General features: G+C 46.0%; 1 protein-coding gene across 1 annotated transcript; it reads left to right on the top strand.

Annotated features, from left to right (window-relative positions):
* The first annotated feature begins 700 nt into the window (after positions 1 to 700).
* Positions 701 to 27,115, top strand: OXGR1 (oxoglutarate receptor 1). The gene is made up of 2 exons (XM_089679999.1): positions 701 to 854; positions 23,888 to 27,115. Exon 2 carries the CDS (start codon positions 23,895 to 23,897, stop codon positions 24,879 to 24,881), a length of 987 nt encoding a protein of 328 aa, XP_089536125.1. The 5' UTR covers positions 701 to 854; positions 23,888 to 23,894; the 3' UTR covers positions 24,882 to 27,115.

Genomic DNA, 27,115 nt, shown 5'->3' with positions numbered 1-27,115 from the left:
CTGTATATACGTGACTGTACCACAGTATATGTACAGTGACGGGGCAGCAAGTGGTTATACACTTCTCTAACAGGAAAATATGTCTGCAGGCAGTCTTACTGAGCCTGCTCAGCTAACCGGCACTACAATCTATTGCCAACTTCATGGGCAGTTCAGTCCAGGCATGCTGCCATGCATTTGCTGTATTGTGATTTGTAGAAAAAAATACATGGACTTGTTCAAGCAAAATTTTTGTACTGCAGTGTGCTGTAAAAAGTCCTATATTCTGTATTTTGTTAATTTGCTATTCACGTCAGGTAAATTAAATTCTTATGTATTCTAGTGTGAACCTACTCTAAATGCTCGTCCTCACCAGAAATCTTACATTAATAATCGTTGCTTTGGCATGTATGTGTTGCTTTGCATTTGTAATAGTCTGTATTTGAACTGACTTGAAAGCCAAACTGTAGATGCACATATAGAAAATACAGCATGCAGAATTTCCAGTACACTACAATGCAGAACATTCTAGTGAGCCAACTGATGGAAACACTAAGTTTTTTTTCATGGCCATGGATGACACAGCATCTTACGTCAACAAGACTCAAAAGTAGACCTGCTCCCTTTAATATGTCAATATGTAATTACCAGTGGGAGGAGTGAATCTGGCAGTAGTTTAGTCTGAATTACTAAATGCTGTTTTGATGTTTCAAAACGTAGCTGTCCTTTCTCTGTGCACTTCTTTACAGGGCCAAGCAGACAGTTTTGTCTAACCAAAGATTTTCTCCATAACAGCATGTCCACAGAATTATTTTCTGCTTTTTCAAACAACAACAACAGTGACCAACACTGACAAGACCTCTATTTTAGGACAGGTAAGAGGTATTTTATATATAATATGTAGCTATAATATATTGTACAAACAATACAAATGTACTGAGTGGTGCAACTAATAATATGTATATTGTCATTTATACTGCTTTTTAGGCACTAAAATTAAATTAGACTTAAATTAGCACTTAAAACAGATCGTCAAGATGTACTTCAAGGTAAAATCAACTAATGACAATCGTAAGAGGTGTGACATCAATATAATTAAGATTTCAAACCCATATTACAGAGAAATTGTTATCATTCTGGAAGGTGTTTATCTTACAGATAGATAGATAGATAGATAGATAGATAGATAGATAGATAAACTGATAGATAGATAGATAGATAGATAGATAGATAGATAGATAGATAGATAGATAGATAGATAGATAAACTATTTACTGAGTATTTTATACTTTTGCCAACCAAAATTTAAAATTGCAGAACAGATAACAAACTGCCTATAATTAACCTTGTGTAGTAACATAGCCATAATCTGATAATCTAGAGGTATGATGCATTAGTTATATGTTCAGTGTTATATTTCACAAATACTAAATGCATAATTGGGGAATGGTATGATTGTTGAAAAGTTGGGTATATCAAAAGAAGCTAAAGCTTTTCTTGTTTTAAAACAATAGAAATGTACCTAATGCTATCACTTTTTTAGAAGCACATTTTCCCAGTAATTTTAAACGTACTTAAATATAGTTTTTAACCATTTCCATACCGGGCACTTTTACCCCTTCCTTCCCAGGCCATTTTTCAGGTTTCAGCGCTCTCACACTTTGAATGACAATTGCGCGGTCATACAACACTGTACCCAAACTAAAATTTTATCATTTTCTTCACACAACTAGAGCTTTCTTTTGGTGGTATTTAATCACCGCTGGGTTTTTTTATTTTTTGCTAAATTAACAAAAAAAGACCAAAAATTTTGAAAAAAAAACACGTTTTTCTTTGTTTCTGTTATAAAAGTTTGCAAATAAATAATTGTTCTTCATAAATTTAGGCCAAGATGTATTCTACTACATGTCTTTGGTGAAAAAAAAACAAATTAGGATGTATTTTTTAGTTTGTAAGAAAGTTACAGAGTTCACAAACTATGGTATAGATCTGAATATTGACCAATCCTGAAGTTCTGACAGCTAATCTAATTTCTTGAGGTCCAAGAATGTCAGAACAGTACATATATCCCCCAAATGACCCCTTTTTGCAAAGTAGACAATCCAACGTACTTCATAAGAGGCATGGCGAGTTATTTGAAGTTGTATTTTTTTTTTCATAATTTTTCGGAAAATGAAAAAATGTAAAAAATTATTTTCACTATTTTTTTTTTACATACTGTTACCAGTGCAGCGCAGTACAGCGTCATCATATAACTGGCATGGCGGTGATCAGGGTTTTTTTTTTTTCTATTATTTTACATTTTTTATTAATTTTTTTTTCTTTTTTTAAGATTTCTTTTTCATATTTCACTATGTCCAAAGTAGTACAATGTTACCATAGTAACATTGTACTACTTTGGGGAAGTGATCAGTATTTTTTTTCCGAGTCCGAGGTACACGGCCGGTGACAGATTGCGCCACTGCGCGGCTCTGCAAGCGTGAAAACTGCGCATATGCGGGAGGACACCATATGGCATCCTCCCAGAAATCTACAGCCTTTTCCCAGCCGCCAAACGGCTATTGGCCAGGCGGCTATTGGTTAAGCTATTATAACACCCAATACCTCAATATAAATAGGGTATGGAAATATAACATTTACTAAATTAAAAGTTTGGGGCTGAATAGTCTAAAATAAATGTAATGGCTTTGCGTTGCACTTAAAATATTAAGTTCAAAAGCCTCCCACCAGTAAATAAATCAATATGTGTACGAAAAAGCAACAGCTGAATTGTGGATTCAATGAATATATAAAACAACTAAAATGTTTAAATGTGAAAATATTCACAAACCACAAGTCACCTATTAATATGTCATACGTTTAATTGCATAGCACATGTAATTGAAGTCATATTAAAAACCATGGTCAACATTAAAATAACTTGTATCACTGATATAACCTGCCTTCCTATAACTTTGCCCAACTGATAATACAACAGGTTGAAGTATGTTTTCTTATAATTTTAGCCTCATTGGAAGCATGTAGAGTGTTACACACAATGGGAGGATTTACTTAAACTGGAGAGTGCAAAATCTGGTGCAGCTCTTCATAGAAACCAATCAGCTTCATCTTTTTTTGTCAAAGCTTAATTGCTCAGTGTGCCAATTCCTCTGCTTCCATGAGCCAGCTCCCATCCCCCCTCCCCCTTATTATGTACCCTTTGGAATGTCCACTCAGGCTCTAACAAATTTGCCTTTGTCAATGAGCAACCCATTTGCTGTTACTGAAACCTGGCTCCAGGAATCCAGCTCTGACTCTCCAGCTGCCCTTTCCCATGGTGGTCGTCACTGGTCTCACACACCCAGACCAAGCAGAAGAAAAAGAAGGCAGAGTTGCACTTCTCCTTTCCCAACAAAGCACCCATGTGACTCTCCCTACACCTCTCTCTAAGTCCCTTTGCTCCTTTGAAGTGCACTCTTGTCTGTTTTCTCCAGTTTCTGTGAGGACTGCAGTGATTTACTGGCCTCTTGGTCCAGTCTTGTGCTTTTTCGATGACTTCTGTCCATGGATACCCTACTTTCCCTCCTCTGAAGTACCCACAATCATCCTCAGTGACTTTAACATTCAAGTCAATGGTAACACCGCAACAACCTCTCAACTATTCAACCTAACCTCTTCTTTTAACCTATATAAAAATACACAGCAAAAAAAAAAAAAATCCCAATATAATATCCCAGAAAAGTTATCCACCTCCACCCTTGAAGGCCAAACAAACAAAACAAAATATAAAACTTTTCTTTTTAACAGAAAATATAAATTAGATATATCAACATATCCACCCGTACAAAAAAAAAGTGTCCAAAATATCAAAATAATGTCCAAAATATCAAAAATTGTCAAAATTAATCCTCACAAACATAAATCATTATATTCTTTCTTCTTCAAACTATCTTTTTCAACACCCGCAGATCCTGATGACAATAAACCTCAAAAGAAAAAAAAACTCAACATAGTGTCATATCTTTTAAATAATAAAAACACACGTGCCACTCTCTGTGCAACATGCAAAATCTCTATAAAAGTGTGTATACTCTATAGGTGAGTATCAATACACATGCAAATAATAAAATGTGTACCTAAAATACATATATAAATAAAAACACTCACATAAAGTGTCAACTACACAGTAAGTGAAAACGAACTCAAAATTGTTACTGCAACTATGTGTATCACCACACTCTATATACATTAGTGTACACCTTAAACCCAAACCAGCAAACTCCAACTCATGTGCTGATGGATAATTACCCTATGTCAGAAATGACAAGGCTTAGCACCACTCTGGGTTAACATCTCATCATTCAGGTTTCAGGTTTTCATCCAATGTAAGGGTTATTCCTCCATTTCCCTCATGAGAGAATCCACAATTACCAATGGTAGATAAAACACAGTCTTCTTTATTTAGCAACTTACATAAAGATATGGGTGAAGCAGCTCCTCCTCACAGGGATACAGGTGCAGACAAGTTAGGGAAACATTAGCCACATGTTCCCACTTCCAAGATGGCCGCGATCGCACTTCCGGTCAGCGTCGATACGTCTGACGTCACGTGTCACTGACGCGTTTCGTCACTTCCTATGACTTTTTCAAAGACCCTTTTGAAATCACAACCAATCCAATCACAACCTTATCAGTTTCATGCTCTTCCTGTCTCTAACTGCAAACCTCCTATGCCTCCAAACAGAAACAGTTACCCATAGAAACCTTCACCACCTCAACCCTTCCACAAAATCATACCCCTGTCCTGCCCTGACCTAGCCACTTCTGTCTACAGCAACTTACTTTAATGCTCTCTAGACACAATTGCTCCTCTCTCTACAGAAGTCACAAGAGACATAGCCATATTCTTGAGCTAGAATGGTGTAAAACTAAATCCCTGCAAGACTTCACCCTCTACAAATCTGCCCTTCTCAAATACAACTCTTGCCCCACTAACCCACTTACTGCCCAGGAGATTGCCAGTCATTTTAAAAATAAGATTGATACAATTCATGATGAGATTTCCAGTGTCCAACTTTCTCCTCCAACACTCAATACTTTCCTCCTTTAACACTGTCACCACTGAGGAAGTTGCCAAACTCCTTTCTGAGGCCTATCTCACCACTTGTCCTTTGGACCCTGTCCCCTCATAACTACTACATTCCCTTTCCTGCTTTATCCTACACTCTCTAAACCACATCTTCAAACTCTCCCTCTTCACTGGCACTTTCCCCTCCCTGCTTGAACATGCACTGGTTATCCCTATACTTAAAAAAACCCTCACTGGACCCCACCTGTTTGAATAACTTAAGACACATCCCTCTGCACCTGTTTTCTTCCAAGCCTCTTAAACACCTTTTCCATAACCATATGAGTTGCTACCTCACTGATAACAACCTTTTCAACCCCCTACAGTCTGGCTTCCACCCACAACATTCCACTGAAACTGCCCTACTAAAACTCACTAATGACCTACCAACTGCTAAAACCAACAGCCATTACTCCATACACAGTTGACCACCCACTCCTCCTCAACAAACTCCACTCCCTTGGACTCCATGATTCTGCTTTTTCCTGGTTCTTCTCCTACCTATCTCAGCACACCTTCTGTGTCACCTACAACTCTATCTCCTCCGCTTCTCTTCCACTTTTTGTTGGGGTACCCCAAGGCTCTGCCCATGGGCCCCTCCTATTCTCTCTCTACACCTCTTCCCTGGGCCAATTGATAACCTCCCAAGGCTTCCAATACCACCTCTATTCCAATGAAACCCAGATCTATTTCTGTACTCCCCAGTTCATACCCCCAATCTCGTCATATATCACAAATTTATTGAGTGACATATCAGTATGGATGTCACACCATTTCCTCAAACTCAATCTGTCTTAAACTGAGGTTGTAATATTTCCTCCTCCCCAGTATCCCCCTCATGACTTTACCACTGAGATCAACAGCACAATTATTGGTCCCTTCACATATATAAGGGTGGTAGATTTAATCTTCGTCTTCAACCTCTCCTTTGGAACCCACATCCAATAACTGGCTAAATCTTGCTGCCTTAATCTCTGCAACATTTCCAGAATTCTCCCCTTCCTAACTAACTACATAACAAAACAATTTATTTTCTCCTTGGTTATATTCCGCCTGGACTACTGCAACTCTCTTCTCATTGGCCTACCTTTATACAGGCCATACCCTGTATATAAGTCTTTCACTAATGCTGTTGCTAGACTTATACACCTCACTAATCAAACCATGACTGCTACTCCTCTCTGCCTGACATATAAGGATTGATTTACTAGAACGGGAGTGTGCAAAATCTGGCGCAACTGTGCATGGTAGCCAATCAGCTTGTAACTGCAGCTTGTTCAATTAAGCATTGACAAAATAAACGTGGAAGCTGATTGATTTTTATGCAAAGCTGCACCCGATTTTGCACTCTCCATTTTTTGTACATTAAATCCATAAATACAGTATAACTAGAAATTGTTGATAATAAAAAAAAAGTGTTTCAGTATTTGTCAGGAAAACATGCCAGTAAGGTAAATGTATAAAAGCACTGAGTAACCCAACAATGAATGAGGTAAATTCCAAGAAATTTCTGGTCATAGTGTGATCTGTTTCTTTTTGTAATATTGTTTACAGCTATTATAAGGTATTACTTAACTATTAAATTACAATTAAATTTATTACATTACATTAAAAGCTACATGTAGTACATTCCTTAAAATATCAGACCATCACTCCAAGCAAATATGTAAACCCTCCCAACCTCATCTTTATATAAATAAATAAATACCAGTAGACTAGCAAATGCAGTGGATTGGGAGAATCAATAGCAGAGTGGCTTTTTGTTGATTTTCTAATCTGTAACACACTACTAGATATGTTAGTACATTATTATTAGAGATGAGCGAATCGAAGTATCCGAAGTGGAATTCGAGTCGAATATCGGAAAAATTTCGATTCGTGCCGAATCCGAAAAACAGCCTAATTCGGACGCGCGAATCGAAATTTTTCCGAAAATGGCGGCTGACATGTGCGGCGACGGAGCGGGGATGTCGGGGAAGGCGCGCAGACAAGGCGCGCTGCCCCATAATGCATTCCTCAACGACATGTGATCGCATCAGCCAATCAGCAGCCAGCCAGCCAGCACTGTGTAATGGTCGAGGTATATATAGCGGCCATTTTGGAAATCTTCATTTGCCTGCAGTCATTGAACAGAGGCAGACCGCTCTGTACTAGGGACAGGGACAGAGTTAGGGCCACAGAAACGAGAATTGGGGACAGAGAGAAGTTACTTAGGGACAGAGAACCATTACTCAGGGACACAGACTTGTTAATGAGGGCCACAGAATCGTTATTTAGGGACAAAGAAACGCTAGTTAGGGCCACAGAATTCATACTCAGGGACAGACAGAATTGTTACTCAGTGCCAGAGAATTGTTACTTAGGGCCACAGAAACGTTATTAGGGCCACAGAATTTTTACTCAGGGACAGACAGAATTGTTACTGAGTGCCAGAGAATTGTTACTCAGGGACAGACAGAATTGTTACTGAGTGCCAGAGAATTCTTACTCAGGGCCACAGAATTCATTCTCAGGGACAGACAGAATTGTTACTCAGGGACAGACAGAATTGTTACTGAGTGCCAGAGAATTGTTACTCAGGGACAGACAGAATTGTTACTGAGTGCCAGAGAATTGTTACTCAGGGACAGACAGAATTGTTACTGAGTGCCAGAGAATTGTTACTCAGGGACAGACAGAATTGTTACTGAGTGCCAGAGAATTGTTACTCTCACAGACACAAAATTGTTACTTGCACAGACACAGAATTGTTACTTGCACAGACACACAATTGTTACTCAGGGCCACAGAATTCATACTCAGGGACAGACAGAATTGTTACTGAGTGCCAGAGAATTCTTACTCAGGGCCACAGAATTCATACTCAGGGACAGACAGAATTGTTACTCAGGGACAGACAGAATTGTTACTGAGTGCCAGAGAATTGTTACTCAGGGACAGACAGAATTGTTACTGAGTGCCAGAGAATTCTTACTCAGGGACAGACAGAATTGTTACTGAGTGCCAGAGAATTGTTACTCTCACAGACACAAAATTGTTACTTGCACAGACACAGAATTGTTACTCGCACAGAGACAGAATTGTTACTCAGGGCCACAGAATTCATACTCAGGGACAGACAGAATTGTTACTGAGTGCCAGAGAATTGTTACTCAGGGACAGACAGAATTGTTACTGAGTGCCAGAGAATTGTTACTCTCACAGACACAAAATTGTTACTTGCACAGACACAGAATTGTTACTTGCACAGACACACAATTGTTACTCAGGGCCACAGAATTCATACTCAGGGACAGACAGAATTGTTACTGAGTGCCAGAGAATTCTTACTCAGGGCCACAGAATTCATACTCAGGGACAGACAGAATTGTTACTCAGGGACAGACAGAATTGTTACTGAGTGCCAGAGAATTGTTACTCAGGGACAGACAGAATTGTTACTGAGTGCCAGAGAATTGTTACTCTCACAGACACAAAATTGTTACTTGCACAGACACAGAATTGTTACTTGCACAGACACACAATTGTTACTCAGGGCCACAGAATTCATACTCAGGGACAGACAGAATTGTTACTGAGTGCCAGAGAATTGTTACTCAGGGACAGACAGAATTGTTACTGAGTGCCAGAGAATTCTTACTCAGGGCCACAGAATTCATTCTCAGGGACAGACAGAATTGTTACTCAGGGACAGACAGAATTGTTACTGAGTGCCAGAGAATTGTTACTCAGGGACAGACAGAATTGTTACTGAGTGCCAGAGAATTGTTACTCAGGGACAGACAGAATTGTTACTGAGTGCCAGAGAATTGTTACTCAGGGACAGACAGAATTGTTACTGAGTGCCAGAGAATTGTTACTCTCACAGACACAAAATTGTTACTTGCACAGACACAGAATTGTTACTTGCACAGACACACAATTGTTACTCAGGGCCACAGAATTCATACTCAGGGACAGACAGAATTGTTACTGAGTGCCAGAGAATTCTTACTCAGGGCCACAGAATTCATACTCAGGGACAGACAGAATTGTTACTCAGGGACAGACAGAATTGTTACTGAGTGCCAGAGAATTGTTACTCAGGGACAGACAGAATTGTTACTGAGTGCCAGAGAATTCTTACTCAGGGACAGACAGAATTGTTACTGAGTGCCAGAGAATTGTTACTCTCACAGACACAAAATTGTTACTTGCACAGACACAGAATTGTTACTCGCACAGAGACAGAATTGTTACTCGCACAGAGACAGAATTGTTACTCAGGGCCACAGAATTCATACTCAGGGACAGAGAGAATTGTTACTGAGTGCCAGAGAATTGTTACTCAGGGACAGACAGAATTGTTACTGAGTGCCAGAGAATTGTTACTCTCACAGACACAAAATTGTTACTTGCACAGACACAGAATTGTTACTTGCACAGACACACAATTGTTACTCAGGGCCACAGAATTCATACTCAGGGACAGACAGAATTGTTACTGAGTGCCAGAGAATTCTTACTCAGGGCCACAGAATTCATACTCAGGGACAGACAGAATTGTTACTCAGGGACAGACAGAATTGTTACTGAGTGCCAGAGAATTGTTACTCAGGGACAGACAGAATTGTTACTGAGTGCCAGAGAATTGTTACTCTCACAGACACAAAATTGTTACTTGCACAGACACAGAATTGTTACTTGCACAGACACACAATTGTTACTCAGGGCCACAGAATTCATACTCAGGGACAGACAGAATTGTTACTGAGTGCCAGAGAATTGTTACTCAGGGACAGACAGAATTGTTACTGAGTGCCAGAGAATTCTTACTCAGGGCCACAGAATTCATTCTCAGGGACAGACAGAATTGTTACTCAGGGACAGACAGAATTGTTACTGAGTGCCAGAGAATTGTTACTCAGGGACAGACAGAATTGTTACTGAGTGCCAGAGAATTGTTACTCAGGGACAGACAGAATTGTTACTGAGTGCCAGAGAATTGTTACTCAGGGACAGACAGAATTGTTACTGAGTGCCAGAGAATTGTTACTCTCACAGACACAAAATTGTTACTTGCACAGACACAGAATTGTTACTTGCACAGACACACAATTGTTACTCAGGGCCACAGAATTCATACTCAGGGACAGACAGAATTGTTACTGAGTGCCAGAGAATTCTTACTCAGGGCCACAGAATTCATACTCAGGGACAGACAGAATTGTTACTCAGGGACAGACAGAATTGTTACTGAGTGCCAGAGAATTGTTACTCAGGGACAGACAGAATTGTTACTGAGTGCCAGAGAATTCTTACTCAGGGACAGACAGAATTGTTACTGAGTGCCAGAGAATTGTTACTCTCACAGACACAAAATTGTTACTTGCACAGACACAGAATTGTTACTCGCACAGAGACAGAATTGTTACTCGCACAGAGACAGAATTGTTACTCAGGGCCACAGAATTCATACTCAGGGACAGACAGAATTGTTACTGAGTGCCAGAGAATTGTTACTCAGGGACAGACAGAATTGTTACTGAGTGCCAGAGAATTGTTACTCTCACAGACACAAAATTGTTACTTGCACAGACACAGAATTGTTACTTGCACAGACACACAATTGTTACTCAGGGCCACAGAATTCATACTCAGGGACAGACAGAATTGTTACTGAGTGCCAGAGAATTCTTACTCAGGGCCACAGAATTCATACTCAGGGACAGACAGAATTGTTACTCAGGGACAGACAGAATTGTTACTGAGTGCCAGAGAATTGTTACTCAGGGACAGACAGAATTGTTACTGAGTGCCAGAGAATTGTTACTCTCACAGACACAAAATTGTTACTTGCACAGACACAGAATTGTTACTTGCACAGACACACAATTGTTACTCAGGGCCACAGAATTCATACTCAGGGACAGACAGAATTGTTACTGAGTGCCAGAGAATTGTTACTCAGGGACAGACAGAATTGTTACTGAGTGCCAGAGAATTGTTACTCTCACAGACACAAAATTGTTACTTGCACAGACACAGAATTGTTACTCGCACAGAGACAGAATTGTTACTCAGGGCCACAGAATTCATACTCAGGGACAGACAGAATTGTTACTGAGTGCCAGAGAATTGTTACTCAGGGAAGACAGAATTGTTACTGAGTGCCAGAGAATTGTTACTCAGGGACAGACAGAATTGTTACTGAGTGCCAGGGAATTGTTACTCTCACAGACACAAAATTGTTACTTGCACAGACACAGAATTGTTACTCGCACAGAGACAGAATTGTTACTCAGGGCCACAGAATTCATACTCAGGGACAGACAGAATTGTTACTGAGTGCCAGAGAATTGTTACTCAGGGACAGACAGAATTGTTACTGAGTGCCAGAGAATTGTTACTCTCACAGACACAAAATTGTTACTTGCACAGACACAGAATTGTTACTTGCACAGACACACAATTGTTACTGAGTGCCAGAGAATTGTTACTCAGGGACAGACAGAATTGTTACTGAGTGCCAGAGAATTGTTACTCAGGGACAGTCAGAATTGTTACTGAGTGCCAGAGAATTGTTACTCAGGGACAGACAGAATTGTTACTGAGTGCCAGAGAATTGTTACTCGCACAGACACAAAATTGTTACTTGCACAGACACAAAATTGTTACTTGCACAGACACAGAATTGTTACTCGCGCAGACACAGAATTGTTACTCAGGGCCACAGAATTCATACTCAGGGACAGACAGAATTGTTACTGAGTGCCAGAGAATTGTTACTCAGGGACAGACAGAATTGTTACTGAGTGCCAGAGAATTGTTACTCAGGGACAGACAGAATTGTTACTGAGTGCCAGAGAATTGTTACTCAGGGACAGACAGAATTGTTACTGAGTGCCAGAGAATTGTTACTCGCACAGACACAAAATTGTTACTTGCACAGACACAGAATTGTTACTCGCACAGACACAGAATTGTTACTCGCACAGACACAGAATTGTTACTCAGGGCCACAGAATTCATACTCAGGGACAGACAGAATTGTTACTGAGTGCCAGAGAATTGTTACTCAGGGACACCTAATCGTTGAATTAAATAGTATGTCAGACAACATGCAGAGGAGTGGCAGAGGAGGCAATGTTTTAGGAGCGAGCAGACGTGGCAGCAGAGGAAGGGGTCGAGGCAGCAGTATTCGCAGCCAGAGGCCAGTGCTCCCGGTGTCATCCAGCGGTCGTGTCTCCACCGACAACCCTGCCGTCATTGATTGGTTGGCTCGGTCGTCTTCCTCTTCCCAGGTCACCTCTGACACCTACAGCCAACGGTCGGTGGGTACGTCAGACACAACCGTTAGTTGGCATGGCCCGGGACCAAGCCCACTGAAATCACGTGTCCTCTACCTGCCCCTGTCCTTTGCTGTTCCCTCACCAAGCGAAGTATCGCATGCTGTGGGCTCAGCCCCACTGTACAGTGAGGAAGAGCTAACAGAGGGCGGTCAGGAACGGGGGGAGACATCGGCCTTTTCAGCAGCCAAGCGAACAAGTACTGGCGAGGAGAGTGGCTCGGTAGCCGGTCTAGAGACAGGTCTGTCTCCTGACCCAGACGCAGCCGAGGGGGCTAGTAGTGAGGCGGAGACCCTACTTGATGATGAGGAGGTTGATCGCACTTGGCAGCCTCGTCGTCATCAGGCAATTTCTTCCGCATCATCAGGAGAAGAGGGTGGCAGCTTGGCAGCGAGCAAAACAGTCGGTGGGTTGCCCAGGAGACAGCAGCAGGGTCGCATCAGTGTCAGTGGAGCCAAACGTCCACGGAGTAGAGCACCAGCTCCACTGCAGCCTACCACCACGGCCAGTAGTGGTGCCGGTGCGCACGGAGGAAGTAGCAGTCAGCCAGTGAAGAGTAGCGGGGGCAAAGTTTCCTACTCGGTGGTGTGGCAATTTTTCCTCAAGCCGCCCGAGGAAGTAAACGTAGCCGTATGTCGACTATGTGGCCAGAAATGCAAGCGTGGCCAGGGGGCCCATGTTGGGACTACAGCGTTGCGTCAGCATATGCAGCGTCACCATTCGGTGGCCTGGGAAAACCGTGATAAACATACGGCGGTTCTGCCTGCCCCAGCCCCCGCTCCATCACCCGCTCCGTTACTTGCTCCGTCACCCGACGTCGTCAATCGCCCTCTATCAGCCAGTCAAGGCTCCAACACCTCTGCTGAGGGGAGTTGTCGCTCGTTGGCATCTTCCGCTCGTTCAGATGCTCCTTCTCCTGCTACTCCTCTTCTCGGATTCCGTCAACAGTCTTTCTTGGAATCCGTATCCAAGAGACAACAGTTTGCGAGCACGCACCCGACGGTGCAAAAGCTGAACGTCCTCCTGTCCAAGTTGCTGGTGCTGCAGTCCCTCCCTTTCCAACTGGTGGACTCAGCACCTTTCCGAGAAATGATGGCTTGTGCCGCGCCGCGGTGGAGAGTGCCAAGCCGTCATTTCTTTGCCCAAAAGGCAGTGCCAGCCCTGCATTCACATGTAGAAGAGATGGTGGGCCAGTCTTTGAGCATGTCGGTCTCTGCCAAAGTGCACGGCAGCGCCGACGTGTGGAGCTGTAACTACGGTCAGGGACAGTACATGTCATTTACGGCCCACTGGGTGAACGTGGTGCCGGCACAGCCGCACCAGCAACTTGGACAGGTCACGACGCTTTTGCCTCCACGTTTGCACGTCCTTGGTCCAGCAAGCATGTCCGCCTCTACCACCTCTTTTTCCGCCGTGTCCTCAGCCGCCACCCCCGTGCCAAGTCCCATTACCCGACCGGCATATCACATGTGCAGGGCGCAACGGTGTCACGCTGTGCTGCACCTGGTATGCCTTGGCGAACGTAGTCACACAGGGGAGGAACTGCTGAGTGTAATGAACAGAGAAATCGACAGATGGCTGTCTCCGCGCAAACTAAAAATCGGAACCATGTTGACTGACAACGGAAAGAACATGGTGTCTGCTCTGCGTCAAGGAAGGTTGTGCCATGCGCCATGCATGGCTCACGTGTTCAATCTGGTTGTCAAGCGGTTCCTAAAATCCACCATCCCACTGCAAGACATCCTTAAAATGTCACGTAAACTGTGCATGCATTTCAGCCATTCCTACACCGCAAAGAACACCCTCATTGAGCTGCAGCGGCAGAACGGAATTCCACAGCATCGCCTGATCTGCGACGTTGCAACAAGGTGGAATTCAACCCTACACATGTTAGACCGCCTTTACGAGCAGCGAAAGGCCATCACCGATTTCCTGATGTTACAAGCGGATAAAGGTACTCCCCTGTGTAACTTAGATGTCAGCCATTGGCAGCTCATGCGTGACACCTGCCGCTTGCTCAGGCCCTTTGAGGAGGCCACGCTATTCGTGAGTCGGCAGGACTATGGGATGAACGACGTCATTCCTCTGTTGCACGTCCTGGAACAAATGCTGTTAACAATGGCTGGTCAGGGTGCGGTAGACGTGGCGCACAGATCTCAACGCCACATGACCCCTGTGGGGGCAGGACAGGAAGAAGAGGAGGAGGTAGAGGAGGACATTTGTGCTCAGGAATTATTGAGTGAAATGGGTGGTTTTTCCACTCAGCGGACAGGAGTGGAGGAGCAGGAGCATCTGGTAGAGGAGGAGGAGGAGGAGACAGAGGACCCAGACGCACCGTGGCAGTATGCTGTGGAGATGGAGGCAGGGAGTCCCTCGCATTCCTTGGCACAAATGGCCCATAGCATGCTCGGTTGCTTGCGTAGCGACAGCCGAATAATAACCATCAGACAGAGGGATGACTTTTGGCTGTCCACCTTGTTGGACCCTCGCTACCGGTCCAAAATGGTGGCCTTTTTCACACCTGCTGAGAGGGAGGCCAAAATTACGTACTATAAAAACCACCTATGTAGTCAGTTGGTCTCTGCCTTTGTGCGCCATCGTCCATCCTCAGACACTGTGGGCCCTGTGCGCTCGCGTTCCGCTGGCATGGCAGCAGGGGAGGGGTGGGGTGGTAGGAGCAGCGGCAGCTCCACCAGCAGCGGCTGCCTCAGTCTGCAGTCGATGATGAGTAGCTTTCTTCACCAGCGCAGTGAGGAAACTACTAACCAGCCGCAGCAGCAGCAGCAGCATCAGGTGGACCTGGAGCAGGAGCTCAAACAACAGGCTTGGGCCTACTTGGACAGCACCCTGCCAACCGAGGTAGACAATCCCCTTGACTACTGGGCAACGAAACTTGACCTTTGGCCCCAACTAGCTGAATTTGCCCTTGAAAGGCTGTCATGCCCGGCCAGTAGCGTGGCATCGGAGCGCGTGTTTAGTGCGGCAGGAGGTATTGTAACTCCGCGGAGGACACGACTGTCCACCCAAAGTGTGGAGAGACTCACGTTTGTGAAAATGAATCAGGCGTGGATTAGTCTGGATTTCAAACCACCAGTTCCTGACACAACTGACTAAATCCGCCATGAATCATGCCTCAAACATGTGCCACTTTCAGGTCTCCTCACACTGCTGGTGTGTTGAATTTTTTGACATAGGGTGCTGGCAGATTACGGGCCTCCTATAGCTGCTGCCAGGCCCCTAATCTGCCATAGGCCCCTATATACCACCTCCTCCTGCTGCTGCCAGGTCCAGAGTCTCTCATGGGTCCCTGTACGGCCTCCCATTGCTGCTGTCTCCATCGCCACACTCTGCTGCCATGTGCCACTTTCAGGTCTCTTCACACTGCTGGTGTGTTAAATTTTTTGACATAGGGTGCAGGCAGATTACGGGCCTCACATAGCTGCTGCCAGGCCCCTAATCTGCCATGGGCCCCTATATACCACCTCCTCCTGCTGCTGCCAGGTCCAGAGTCTCTCATGGGTCCCTGTACGGCCTCCCATTGCTGCTGTCTCCATCGCCACACTCTGCTGCCATGTGCCACTTTCAGGTCTCTTCACACTGCTGGTGTGTTAAATTTTTTGACATAGGGTGCAGGCAGATTACGGGCCTCACATAGCTGCTGCCAGGCCCCTAATCTGCCATAGGCCCCTATATACCGCCTCCTCATGCTGCTGCCAAGTCCAGAGTCTCTCATGGGTCCCTGTACGGCCTCCCATTGCTGCTGTCTCCATCGCCACACTCTGCTGCCATGTGCCACTTTCAGGTCTCTTCACACTGCTGGTGTGTTAAATTTTTTGACATAGGGTGCAGGCAGATTACGGGCCTCACATAGCTGCTGCCAGGCCCCTAATCTGCCATGGGCCCCTATATACCGCCTCCTCATGCTGCTGCCAAGTCCAGAGTCTCTCATGGGTCCCTGTACGGCCTCCCATTGCTGCTGTCTCCATCGCCACACTCTGCTGCCATGTGCCACTTTCAGGTCTCTTCACACTGCTGGTGTGTTAAATTTTTTGACATAGGGTGCAGGCAGATTACGGGCCTCACATAGCTGCTGCCAGGCCCCTAATCTGCCATGGGCCCCTATATACCGCCTCCTCATGCTGCTGCCAAGTCTAGAGTCTCTCATGGGTCCCTGTACGGCCTCCCATTGCTGCTGTCTCCATCGCCACACTCTGCTGCCATGTGCCACTTTCAGGTCTCTTCACACTGCTGGTGTGTTAAATTTTTTGACATAGGGTGCAGGCAGATTACGGGCCTCACATAGCTGCTGCCAGGCCCCTAATCTGCCATGGGCCCCTATAAACCGCCTCCTCATGCTGCTGCCAAGTCTAGAGTCTCTCATGGGTCCCTGTACGGCCTCCCATTGCTGCTGTCTCCATCGCCACACTCTGCTGCCATGTGCCACTTTCAGGTCTCTTCACACTGCTGGTGTGTTTAATTTTTTGACATAGGGTGCTGCAAGATAACGGGCCTCACATAGCTGCTGCCAGGCCCCTAATCTGCCATGGGCCCCTATATACCGCCTCCTCATGCTGCTGCCAAGTCCAGAGTCTCTCATGGGTCCCTGTACGGCCTCCCATTGCTGCTGTCTCCATCGCCACACTCTGCTGCCATGTGCCACTTTCAGGTCTCTTCACACTGCTGGTGTGTTTAATTTTTTGACATAGGGTGCTGCAAGATAACGGGCCTCACATAGCTGCTGCCAGGCCCCTAATCTGCCATGGGCCCCTATATACCGCCTCCTCATGCTGCTGCCAAGTCCATAGTCTGTCATGGTCCCTGTACGGCCTCCCATTGCTGCTGTCTCCATCGCCACACTCTGCTGCCATGTGCCACTTTCAGGTCTCTTCACACTGCTGGTGTGTTAAATTTTTTGACATAGGGTGCAGGCAGATTACGGGCCTCACATAGCTGCTGCCAGGCCCCTAATCTGCCATGGGCCCCTATATACCGCCTCCTCATGCTGCTGCCAAGTCCAGAGTCTGTCATGGTCCCTGTACGGCCTCCCATTGCTGCTGTCTCCATCGCCACACTCTGCTGCCATGTGCCACTTTCAGGTCTCTTCACACTGCTGGTGTGTTAAATTTTTTGACATAGGGTGCAGGCAGATTACGGGCCTCACATAGCTGCTGCCAGGCCCCTAATCTGCCATGGGCCCCTATATACCACCTCCTCCTGCTGCTGCCAGGTCCAGAGTCTCTCATGGGTCCCTGTACGGCCTCCCATTGCTGCTGTCTCCATCGCCACACTCTGCTGCCATGTGCCACTTTCAGGTCTCTTCACACTGCTGGTGTGTTAAATTTTTTGACATAGGGTGCTGCAAGATAACGGGCCTCACATAGCTGCTGCCAGGCCCCTAATCTGCCATGGGCCCCTATATACCGCCTCCTCATGCTGCTGCCAAGTCCATAGTCTGTCATGGTCCCTGTACGGCCTCCCATTGCTGCTGTCTCCATCGCCACACTCTGCTGCCATGTGCCACTTTCAGGTCTCTTCACACTGCTGGTGTGTTAAATTTTTTGACATAGGGTGCAGGCAGATTACGGGCCTCACATAGCTGCTGCCAGGCCCCTAATCTGCCATGGGCCCCTATATACCGCCTCCTCATGCTGCTGCCAAGTCCAGAGTCTGTCATGGTCCCTGTACGGCCTCCCATTGCTGCTGTCTCCATCGCCACACTCTGCTGCCATGTGCCACTTTCAGGTCTCTTCACACTGCTGGTGTGTTAAATTTTTTGACATAGGGTGCAGGCAGATTACGGGCCTCACATAGCTGCTGCCAGGCCCCTAATCTGCCATGGGCCCCTATATACCACCTCCTCCTGCTGCTGCCAGGTCCAGAGTCTCTCATGGGTCCCTGTACGGCCTCCCATTGCTGCTGTCTCCATCGCCACACTCTGCTGCCATGTGCCACTTTCAGGTCTCTTCACACTGCTGGTGTGTTAAATTTTTTGACATAGGGTGCTGCAAGATAACGGGCCTCACATAGCTGCTGCCAGGCCCCTAATCAGCCATGGGCCCCTATACCGCCTCCTCCTGCTGCTGCCAGGTCCAGAGTCTCTCATGCCATGTGCCACTTTCAGGTCTCTTCACACTGCTGGTGTGTTAAATTTTTTGACATAGGGTGCAGGCAGATTACGGGCCTCACATAGCTGCTGCCAGGCCCCTAATCTGCCATGGGCCCCTATATACCGCCTCCTCATGCTGCTGCCAAGTCCAGAGTCTGTCATGGTCCCTGTACGGCCTCCCATTGCTGCTGTCTCCATCGCCACACTCTGCTGCCATGTGCCACTTTCAGGTCTCTTCACACTGCTGGTGTGTTAAATTTTTTGACATAGGGTGCAGGCAGATTACGGGCCTCACATAGCTGCTGCCAGGCCCCTAATCTGCCATGGGCCCCTATATACCGCCTCCTCATGCTGCTGCCAAGTCCAGAGTCTGTCATGGTCCCTGTACGGCCTCCCATTGCTGCTGTCTCCATCGCCACACTCTGCTGCCATGTGCCACTTTCAGGTCTCTTCACACTGCTGGTGTGTTAAATTTTTTGACATAGGGTGCAGGCAGATTACGGGCCTCACATAGCTGCTGCCAGGCCCCTAATCTGCCATGGGCCCCTATATACCGCCTCCTCATGCTGCTGCCAAGTCCAGAGTCTGTCATGGTCCCTGTACGGCCTCCCATTGCTGCTGTCTCCATCGCCACACTCTGCTGCCATGTGCCACTTTCAGGTCTCTTCACACTGCTGGTGTGTTAAATTTTTTGACATAGGGTGCAGGCAGATTACGGGCCTCACATAGCTGCTGCCAGGCCCCTAATCTGCCATAGGCCCCTATATACCGCCTCCTCATGCTGCTGCCAAGTCCAGAGTCTGTCATGGTCCCTGTACGGCCTCCCATTGCTGCTGTCTCCATCGCCACACTCTGCTGCCATGTGCCACTTTCAGGTCTCTTCACACTGCTGGTGTGTTAAATTTTTTGACATAGGGTGCAGGCAGATTACGGGCCTCACATAGCTGCTGCCAGGCCCCTAATCTGCCATGGGCCCCTATATACCACCTCCTCCTGCTGCTGCCAGGTCCAGAGTCTCTCATGGGTCCCTGTACGGCCTCCCATTGCTGCTGTCTCCATCGCCACACTCTGCTGCCATGTGCCACTTTCAGGTATCTTCACACTGCTGGTGTGTTAAATTTTTTGACATAGGGTGCTGCAAGATAACGGGCCTCACATAGCTGCTGCCAGGCCCCTAATCAGCCATGGGCCCCTATACCGCCTCCTCCTGCTGCTGCCAGGTCCAGAGTCTCTCATGCCATGTGCCACTTTCAGGTCTCTTCACACTGCTGGTGTGTTTAATTTTTTGACATAGGGTGCAGGCAGATTACGGGCCTCACATAGCTGCTGCCAGGCCCCTAATCTGCCATGGGCCCCTATATACCGCCTCCTCATGCTGCTGCCAGGTCCAGAGTCTCTCATGGGTCCCTGTACGGCCTCCCATTGCTGCTTTCTCCATCGCCACACTCTGCCATGTGCCACTTTCAGGTCTCCTCACACACTGCTGGTGTGTTGAATTTTTTGACATAGGGTGCTGGCAGATTACGGGCCTCCCATAGCTGCTGCCAGGCCCCTAATCTGCCATGGGCCCCTATATACCGCCTCCTCATGCTGCTGCCAAGTCCAGAGTCTGTCATGGGTCCCTGTACGGCCTCCCATTGCTGCTGTCTCCATCGCCACACTCTGCCATGTGCCACTTTCAGGTCTCCTCACACACTGCTGGTGTGTAGAATTTTTTGACATAGGGTGCTGGCAGATTACGGGCCTCCCATAGCTGCTGCCAGGCCCCTAATCTGCCATGGGCCCCTATATACCGCCTCCTCATGCTGCTGCCAAGTCCAGAGTCTGTCATGGGTCCCTGTACGGCCTCCCATTGCTGCTGTCTCCATCGCCACACTCTGCCATGTGCCACTTTCAGGTCTCCTCACACTGCTGGTGTGTTGAATTTTTTGACATAGGGTGCTGGCAGATTACGGGCCTCCTATAGCTGCTGCCAGGCCCCTAATCTGCCATGGGCCCCTATATACCGCCTCCTCATGCTGCTGCCAAGTTCAGAGTCTGTCATGGGTCCCTGTACGGCCTCCCATTGCTGCTGTCTCCATCGCCACACTCTGCCATGTGCCACTTTCAGGTCTCCTCACACTGCTGGTGTGTTGAATTTTTTGACATAGGGTGCTGGCAGATTACGGGCCTCCTATAGCTGCTGCCAGGCCCCTAATCTGCCATAAGCCCCTATATACCGCCTCCTCATGCTGCTGCCAAGTCCAGAGTCTGTCATGGGTCCCTGTACGGCCTCCCATTGCTGCTGTCTCCATCGCCACACTCTGCCATGTGCCACTTTCAGGTCTCCTCACACACTGCTGGTGTGTTGAATTTTTTGACATAGGGTGCTGGCAGATTACGGGCCTCCTATAGCTGCTGCCAGGCCCCTAATCTGCCGTAGGCCCCTATATACCGCCTCCTCATGCTGCTGCCAGGTCCAGAGTCTCTCATGGGTCCCTGTACGGCCTCCCATTGCTGCTGTCTCCATCGCCACACTCTGCCATGTGCCACTTTCAGGTCTCCTCACACTGCTGGTGTGTTCCATTTTTTGTCATAGGGTGCTGGCAGATTATGGGCCTCCCATAACTGCTGCCAGGCCCCTAATCTGCCATGGGCCCCTATACCGACTCCTCATGCTGTGACGTTGCAACAAGGTGGAATTCAACCCTACATATGTTAGACCGCCTTTACGAACAGCAAAAGGCCATCACAGATTTCCTGATGTTAAAAGCAGATAAAGGTACTCCCTGTGTAACTTAGATGTCAGCCATTGGCAGCTCATGCGTGACACCTGCGCTTGCTCAGGCCCTTTGAGGAGGCCACGCTATTCGTGAGTCGGCAGGACTATGGGATGAACGACGTCATTCCTCTGTTGCACGTCCTGGAACAAATGCTGTTAACAATGGCTGGTCAGGGTGCGGTAGACGTGGCGCACAGATCTCAACGCCACATGGCCCCTGTGGGGGCAGGACTGGAAGAAGAGGAGGAGGTAGAGGAGGACATTGGTGCTCAGGAATTATTGAGTGAAATGGGTGGTTTTTCCACTCAGCGGACAGGAGTGGAGGAGCAGGAGCATCTGGTAGAGGAGGAGGAAGAGGAGACAGAGGACCTAGACGCACCGTGGCAGTATGCTGTGGAGATGGAGGCAGGGAGTCCCTCGCATTCCTTGGCACAAATGGCCCATAGCATGCTCGGTTGCTTGCGTAGCGACAGCCGAATAATAACCATCAGACAGAGGGATGACTTTTGGCTGTCCACCTTGTTGGACCCTCGCTACCGTTCAAAAATGGTGGCCTTTTTCACACCTGCTGAGAGGGAGGCCAAAATAACGTACTATAAAAAACACCTATGTAGTCAGCTGGTCTCTGCCTGTCTGCGCCAACGTCCATCCTCAGACACTGTGGGCCCTGTGCGCTCGTGTTCCGCTGCCATGGCAGCAGGGGAGGGGTGGGGTGGTAGGAGCAGTGGCAGCTCCACCAGCAGCGGCTGCCTCAGTCTGCAGTCGATGATGAGTAGCTTTCTTCACCAGCGCAGTGAGGAAACTACTAACCAGCCGCAGCAGCAGCAGCAGCATCAGGTGGACCTGGAGCAGGACCTCAAACAACAGGCTTAGGCCTACTTGGACAGCACCCTGCCAACCGAGGTAGACAATCCCCTTGACTACTGGGCAACGAAACTTGACCTTTGGCCCCAACTAGCTGAATTTGCCCTTGAAAGGCTGTCATGCCCGGCCAGTAGCGTGGCATCGGAGCGCGTGTTTAGTGCGGCAGGAGGTATTGCAACTCCGCGGAGGACACGACTGTCCACCCAAAGTGTGGAGAGACTCACGTTTGTGAAAATGAATCAGGCGTGGATTAGTCTGGATTTCAAACCACCAGTTCCTGACACAACTGACTAAATCCGCCATGAATCATGCCCCAAACATGTGCCACTTTCAGGTCTCCTCACACTGCTGGTGTGTTCCATTTTTTGTCATAGGGTGCTGGCAGATTACGGGCCTCCCATAGCTGCTGCCAGGCCCCTAATCTGCCATGGGCCCCTATACCGCCTCCTCATGCTGCTGCCAGGTCCAGAGTCTCTCATGGGTCCCTGTACGGCCTCCCATTGCTGCTGTCTCCATCGCCACACTCTGCCATGTGCCACTTTCAGGTCTCCTCACACTGCTGGTGGGTTCCATTTTTTGTCATAGGGTGCTGGCAGATTACGGGCCTCCCATAGCTGCTGCCAGGCCCGTAATCTGCCATGGGCCCCCGTACCGACTCCTCATGCTGCTGCCAGGCCCGTAATCTGTCATGGGCCACTGTTGTCGCTTGTTGGCATATTCCGCTCGTTCAGATGCTCCTTCTCCTGCTACTCCTCTTCACGGATTCCGTCAGCAGTCTTTCTTGGAATCCGTTTCCAAGAGACAACAGTTTGCGAGCACGCACCCGACGGTGCAGAAGCTGAACGTCCTCCTGTCCAAGTTGCTGCTGCCAGGCTCGTAATCTGTCATGCGCCCCTGTACCGCCTCCTCATGCTGCTGCCAGGTCCAGAGTGTGTCATGGGCCCCCGTACCGACTCCTCATGCTGCTGCCAGGCCCGTAATCTGTCATGGGCCCCTGTACCGCCTCCCCATGCTGCTGCCAGGTCCAGAGTGTGTCATGGGTCCCTGTACGGCCTCCCATTGCTGCTGCCAGGCCCGTAATCTGCCATGGGCCCCTGTACCGACTCCTCATGCTGCTGCCAGGCCCGTAATCTGTCATGGGCCCCTGTACCGCCTCCTCATGCTGCTGCCAGGTCCAGAGTGTGTCATGGGTCCCTGTACGGCCTCCCATTGCTGCTGTCTCTATCGCCACACTCTGCCATGTGCCACTTTCAGGTCTCCTCACACTGCTGGTGGTTTCCATTTTTGTCATAGGGTGCTGTATGGCCTCCCATTGCTGCTGCCTCCACCGCCACACTGTGGCTCCACACTCTGGTTTTGGCCCCGTGACTGCCCAAATGAGTGAAGTGTGCGGTGATTCTAAGATCGACGGCACTCATCTGCATGTCATACTGACTGACAGTATTATTTCTCTTCCCCAGCAGACTCCAAGGGCATTTAAATTAAAGGTACAGTGTTCTGCACTAATATTAAGTCTCTCTGAAGCCTAGAAACACCCTTTTTTAAGTTAAATTCACAGCGAATTTATTCGACTCGAATCGAATATTGTCCACGAATTCGCCGAATCAGTCGAATCGAATTTTTCATTTCTTCGCTCATCTCTAATTATTATATGAAATATTCTTTATTATTAATATGTTTTGCAGTTGATATATTTACTGTAAATACTGTACCTGTGAATATGATATGATTTTTTTTTTCAGTGGGAAGATGACCATAAACAATGAATCTGACTTTACCACCAACACCACGCTTATGTACAGCACTGAAGAACCAACAACAAACTGTACAAGTGCCATAGTAGACAGTATAATAAAGGTTTACTTTCTACCAACAATGTACAGTATCATTTTCATAATAGGATTTCCAGGGAATATTATTTCAATTTCAGTGTATGTTTTGAAGATGAGGCCATGGAGAACAAGTATCATCATCTTGCTGAATTTGGCCATCACAGACCTCATGCATCTCAGCAGCCTCCCATTCTTGGTTTACAATTATGTTAATCAAGAGCACTGGACTCTTGGGGACTTCATGTGCAAACTGATCCGCATTGTTTTTCATTTCAACTTGTATGGGAGCATTCTTTTCCTCACCTGTTTCAGCATCTTCCGCTATATTGTCATTGTTCATCCAATGAAATTTCATTCCATTCATAAACGGAGATGGGCAGTTATAGCTTGTGCAGCTGTTTGGGTGATTGCACTAATTGAGGTCCTTCCAATGGTTATTTTTATGAGAGACATACAAGATACTGTAGCTTGCATGGATTTTGCAGTGTCTCTGGAAAGGTACAATGTACGCTGGTACAATGCTTGTCTCACTACTATTGGGTTTGCTTTACCATTGTTGGTGGTGACTCTTTGCTACACCTGTATCAACTGTAGCCTGGCAAATGGACCCTATACTGATGATGTCCAAAAGAAAAAGGCTCGTAGGCTTGTTGTCATTCTTTTGGTGGTGTTTTATGTTTGTTTTTTTCCTTTACATATTTTTAGAGCTATTCGTATTGAAACACGACTACACCATGTAAACTGTGTATATGAAAAACATATTCATGCTATATATTTAGCCTCTAGACCAATAGCTTCACTGAATACATTTGGCAATTTGTTACTTTATGTTGTGGTAGGAGGGAACTTTCAGCAGGCTATTCAGTCAATTTATAAGTCCAATCCTTATAAACAGCAGCCATAAGGCTCCCTAAAATACACATTTGTACCAATAATTGTTACTTAATGTAACCAGCAGTCTGCACCTTTTAGACTGATAATATGCAAAAAAGTAATAACTGTATGAACTATATTAACTCATAAAAGATTTCAAGGAAGAGTAATGCAGTAACTGGAATATCCAAGGTTGCACCTGCTACTGGCTCGGTGGGCTCACATTTCCCCATCGTTATGCCAGTGAAAGATTCATCATATTGACGGGGATTTACTAAAATTGGAGCACTCATACTCTGGTGCGGCTGTGCATGGGGTAGCCAATCAGCTTTTAACTTTAGCTTGCTCAGTTAAAACTTGACAATAAAACCTGGACGCTTACTACAGAGCTGCACTAGATGTTGCACCCTCCAGTTTTAGTAAATCCCACCCTCCCCCACCAACCAGTGTGTTTATCAGCTAGACGATACATGTGCTAAGAAATGTGTCATATTTCCTGAGGCACTAATATAAGTTGTTATAGGACTCCAGACAATGTTTGCATCAGAGTTCAAAGGTGCTTTTCAACACCTTTCAGCAGTAGATCACTTTGCCCCACATATTAACAGCCTTTCATTAATCAATGTCAGCTTAAAATAAAATCCAAAGAAAGTTAGTCCCTTGTAAGATCCTATGTTCACAGTGCATACATTTTAAAGGATCTGTCAGATTCGATACAGTTTATCTACCTTATTTGGTAGCAGCTCTCATTCTGTGAATTAGTTTTACTTACAAAAAGATATTGATAATATAGAATGAGTCCAGAGTTGAGCAACAAAAATGGTTAAAGGTCTGAGGGATAAAACATTAAAGAGAAACTGTAGGATGATAATATGTACAGTCTTGAGCAGGGGCGGACTGACAACTCATGGGGCCCCCGGGCAATAGGGGATCATGGGGCCCCTGTGTCCCTGCCCAAACTCAAAAAATCCTATGAAAAAGGTACCAGGGGCATCTCATGGGGCCCCCTACTGACCCCGGGCCCTCGGGCAGCGCCCGAGTTTCCAAATGGTCAGTCTGCCCCTGGTCTTGAGGAAAGAAGGGACTAAAACCTTTAAATACATTACAGCGGTATTAAACCCAAAACCAAAAATGTAATATATTGCAAAAAGAAATAAAAAAAGATCACTTCTTTGTTTGTTTTGGGGTTTAATACTGCTGTAAGGGTGGAAATACGTTTTACTATGAAGCTCTGGTCAAGAACAAAGAGACATGACATCAAACCAGGAGAAGGAATGTTCAAAAGTAACCTTAGAAAGTATTATTTCACAGTAGTTGATACTTGGAAAAGATTTCCAGCAGAGGTCATGAGTCACTTAACAGTAAGTGAATTAAAACAGATTAAAACAGACTGATTATAATCAGTCAAAAAAGGTTAAAGTGAAATAAAAATAAAAAAATAAATCAAAAAAGGGACACACTCTATGGACCACTTTTTCTGCTATATCAAAATGTTTCTATATTTCAGCTTCTCACAAAGGGATGAACTTGTGGAAAGGAAGATCATTTGCTAGACCTCATGGGAGTTGAAGTTCAGCATTATTCACATGGGTTTTGTGGCACAGTGAAAGATTTTGCTAAAGACTTCAAATCTCTTTGAGCATACTGTAAAGCTTTCTCTGTCTTGGAAAAATAGTATATCCTAGTAGTTTCAGTACAGTATTTAACCTTTACAATACCATCTATCACAGGTGAATAGGAAAATTATTGTGTTAATGTATTTCACCCAAACAGTCACTATGGTGTATATATAAATATAACATGTAAACTTTTGTTGTAAATATTTTACCTAGACAAAGCAAATTCCATATATATTATTAAAAAAATGTATTCAAATATATATTATAAAAATATATTATTATAAATGAAATATTGCCTATCTGTAGGAACAGTTTTAGTCTGAAACATGGAACGAATTTTCCCTCAAAGATTCTAGTGAATAATTAAATGTATGAGCTGTCAAGAGTACAGTATTCTTTGCAAAGGACATGCTGCTAATGACACAGAGTACCAATATATGTTGTATTTAATATTACATTACTATGATTGTACTTGAAATAATAGGGGACTGCTGTGTACAAAACAAAGTTTGAATGGTAAACTGTAATCATAGGTCATGTGTAGTTGCCAATGACACATATTTTTATCCAATGTTAATTATATTTTCAAAAACAATTTTGATTTTCCTGGCATGGAAGGCGTAGCAAATAAACTAATTTGTATTTA

Source organism: Staurois parvus, unplaced genomic scaffold (genome assembly GCF_062004578.1).
Source record: "Staurois parvus isolate SC_StPar_1 unplaced genomic scaffold, SC_StPar_1.0 ptg000233l, whole genome shotgun sequence".
NCBI lineage: Eukaryota > Metazoa > Chordata > Amphibia > Anura > Ranidae > Staurois > Staurois parvus.
Note: the sequence above shows the minus strand (reverse complement) of the source record. Positions and strands in the feature narration are given on the sequence as shown.

Bases quoted from the DNA above. Each gene is read 5' to 3' on its own strand.
- OXGR1 (XM_089679999.1), top strand. From the start codon at position 23,895: ATGACCATAAACAATGAATCTGACTTTACCACCAACACCACGCTTATG.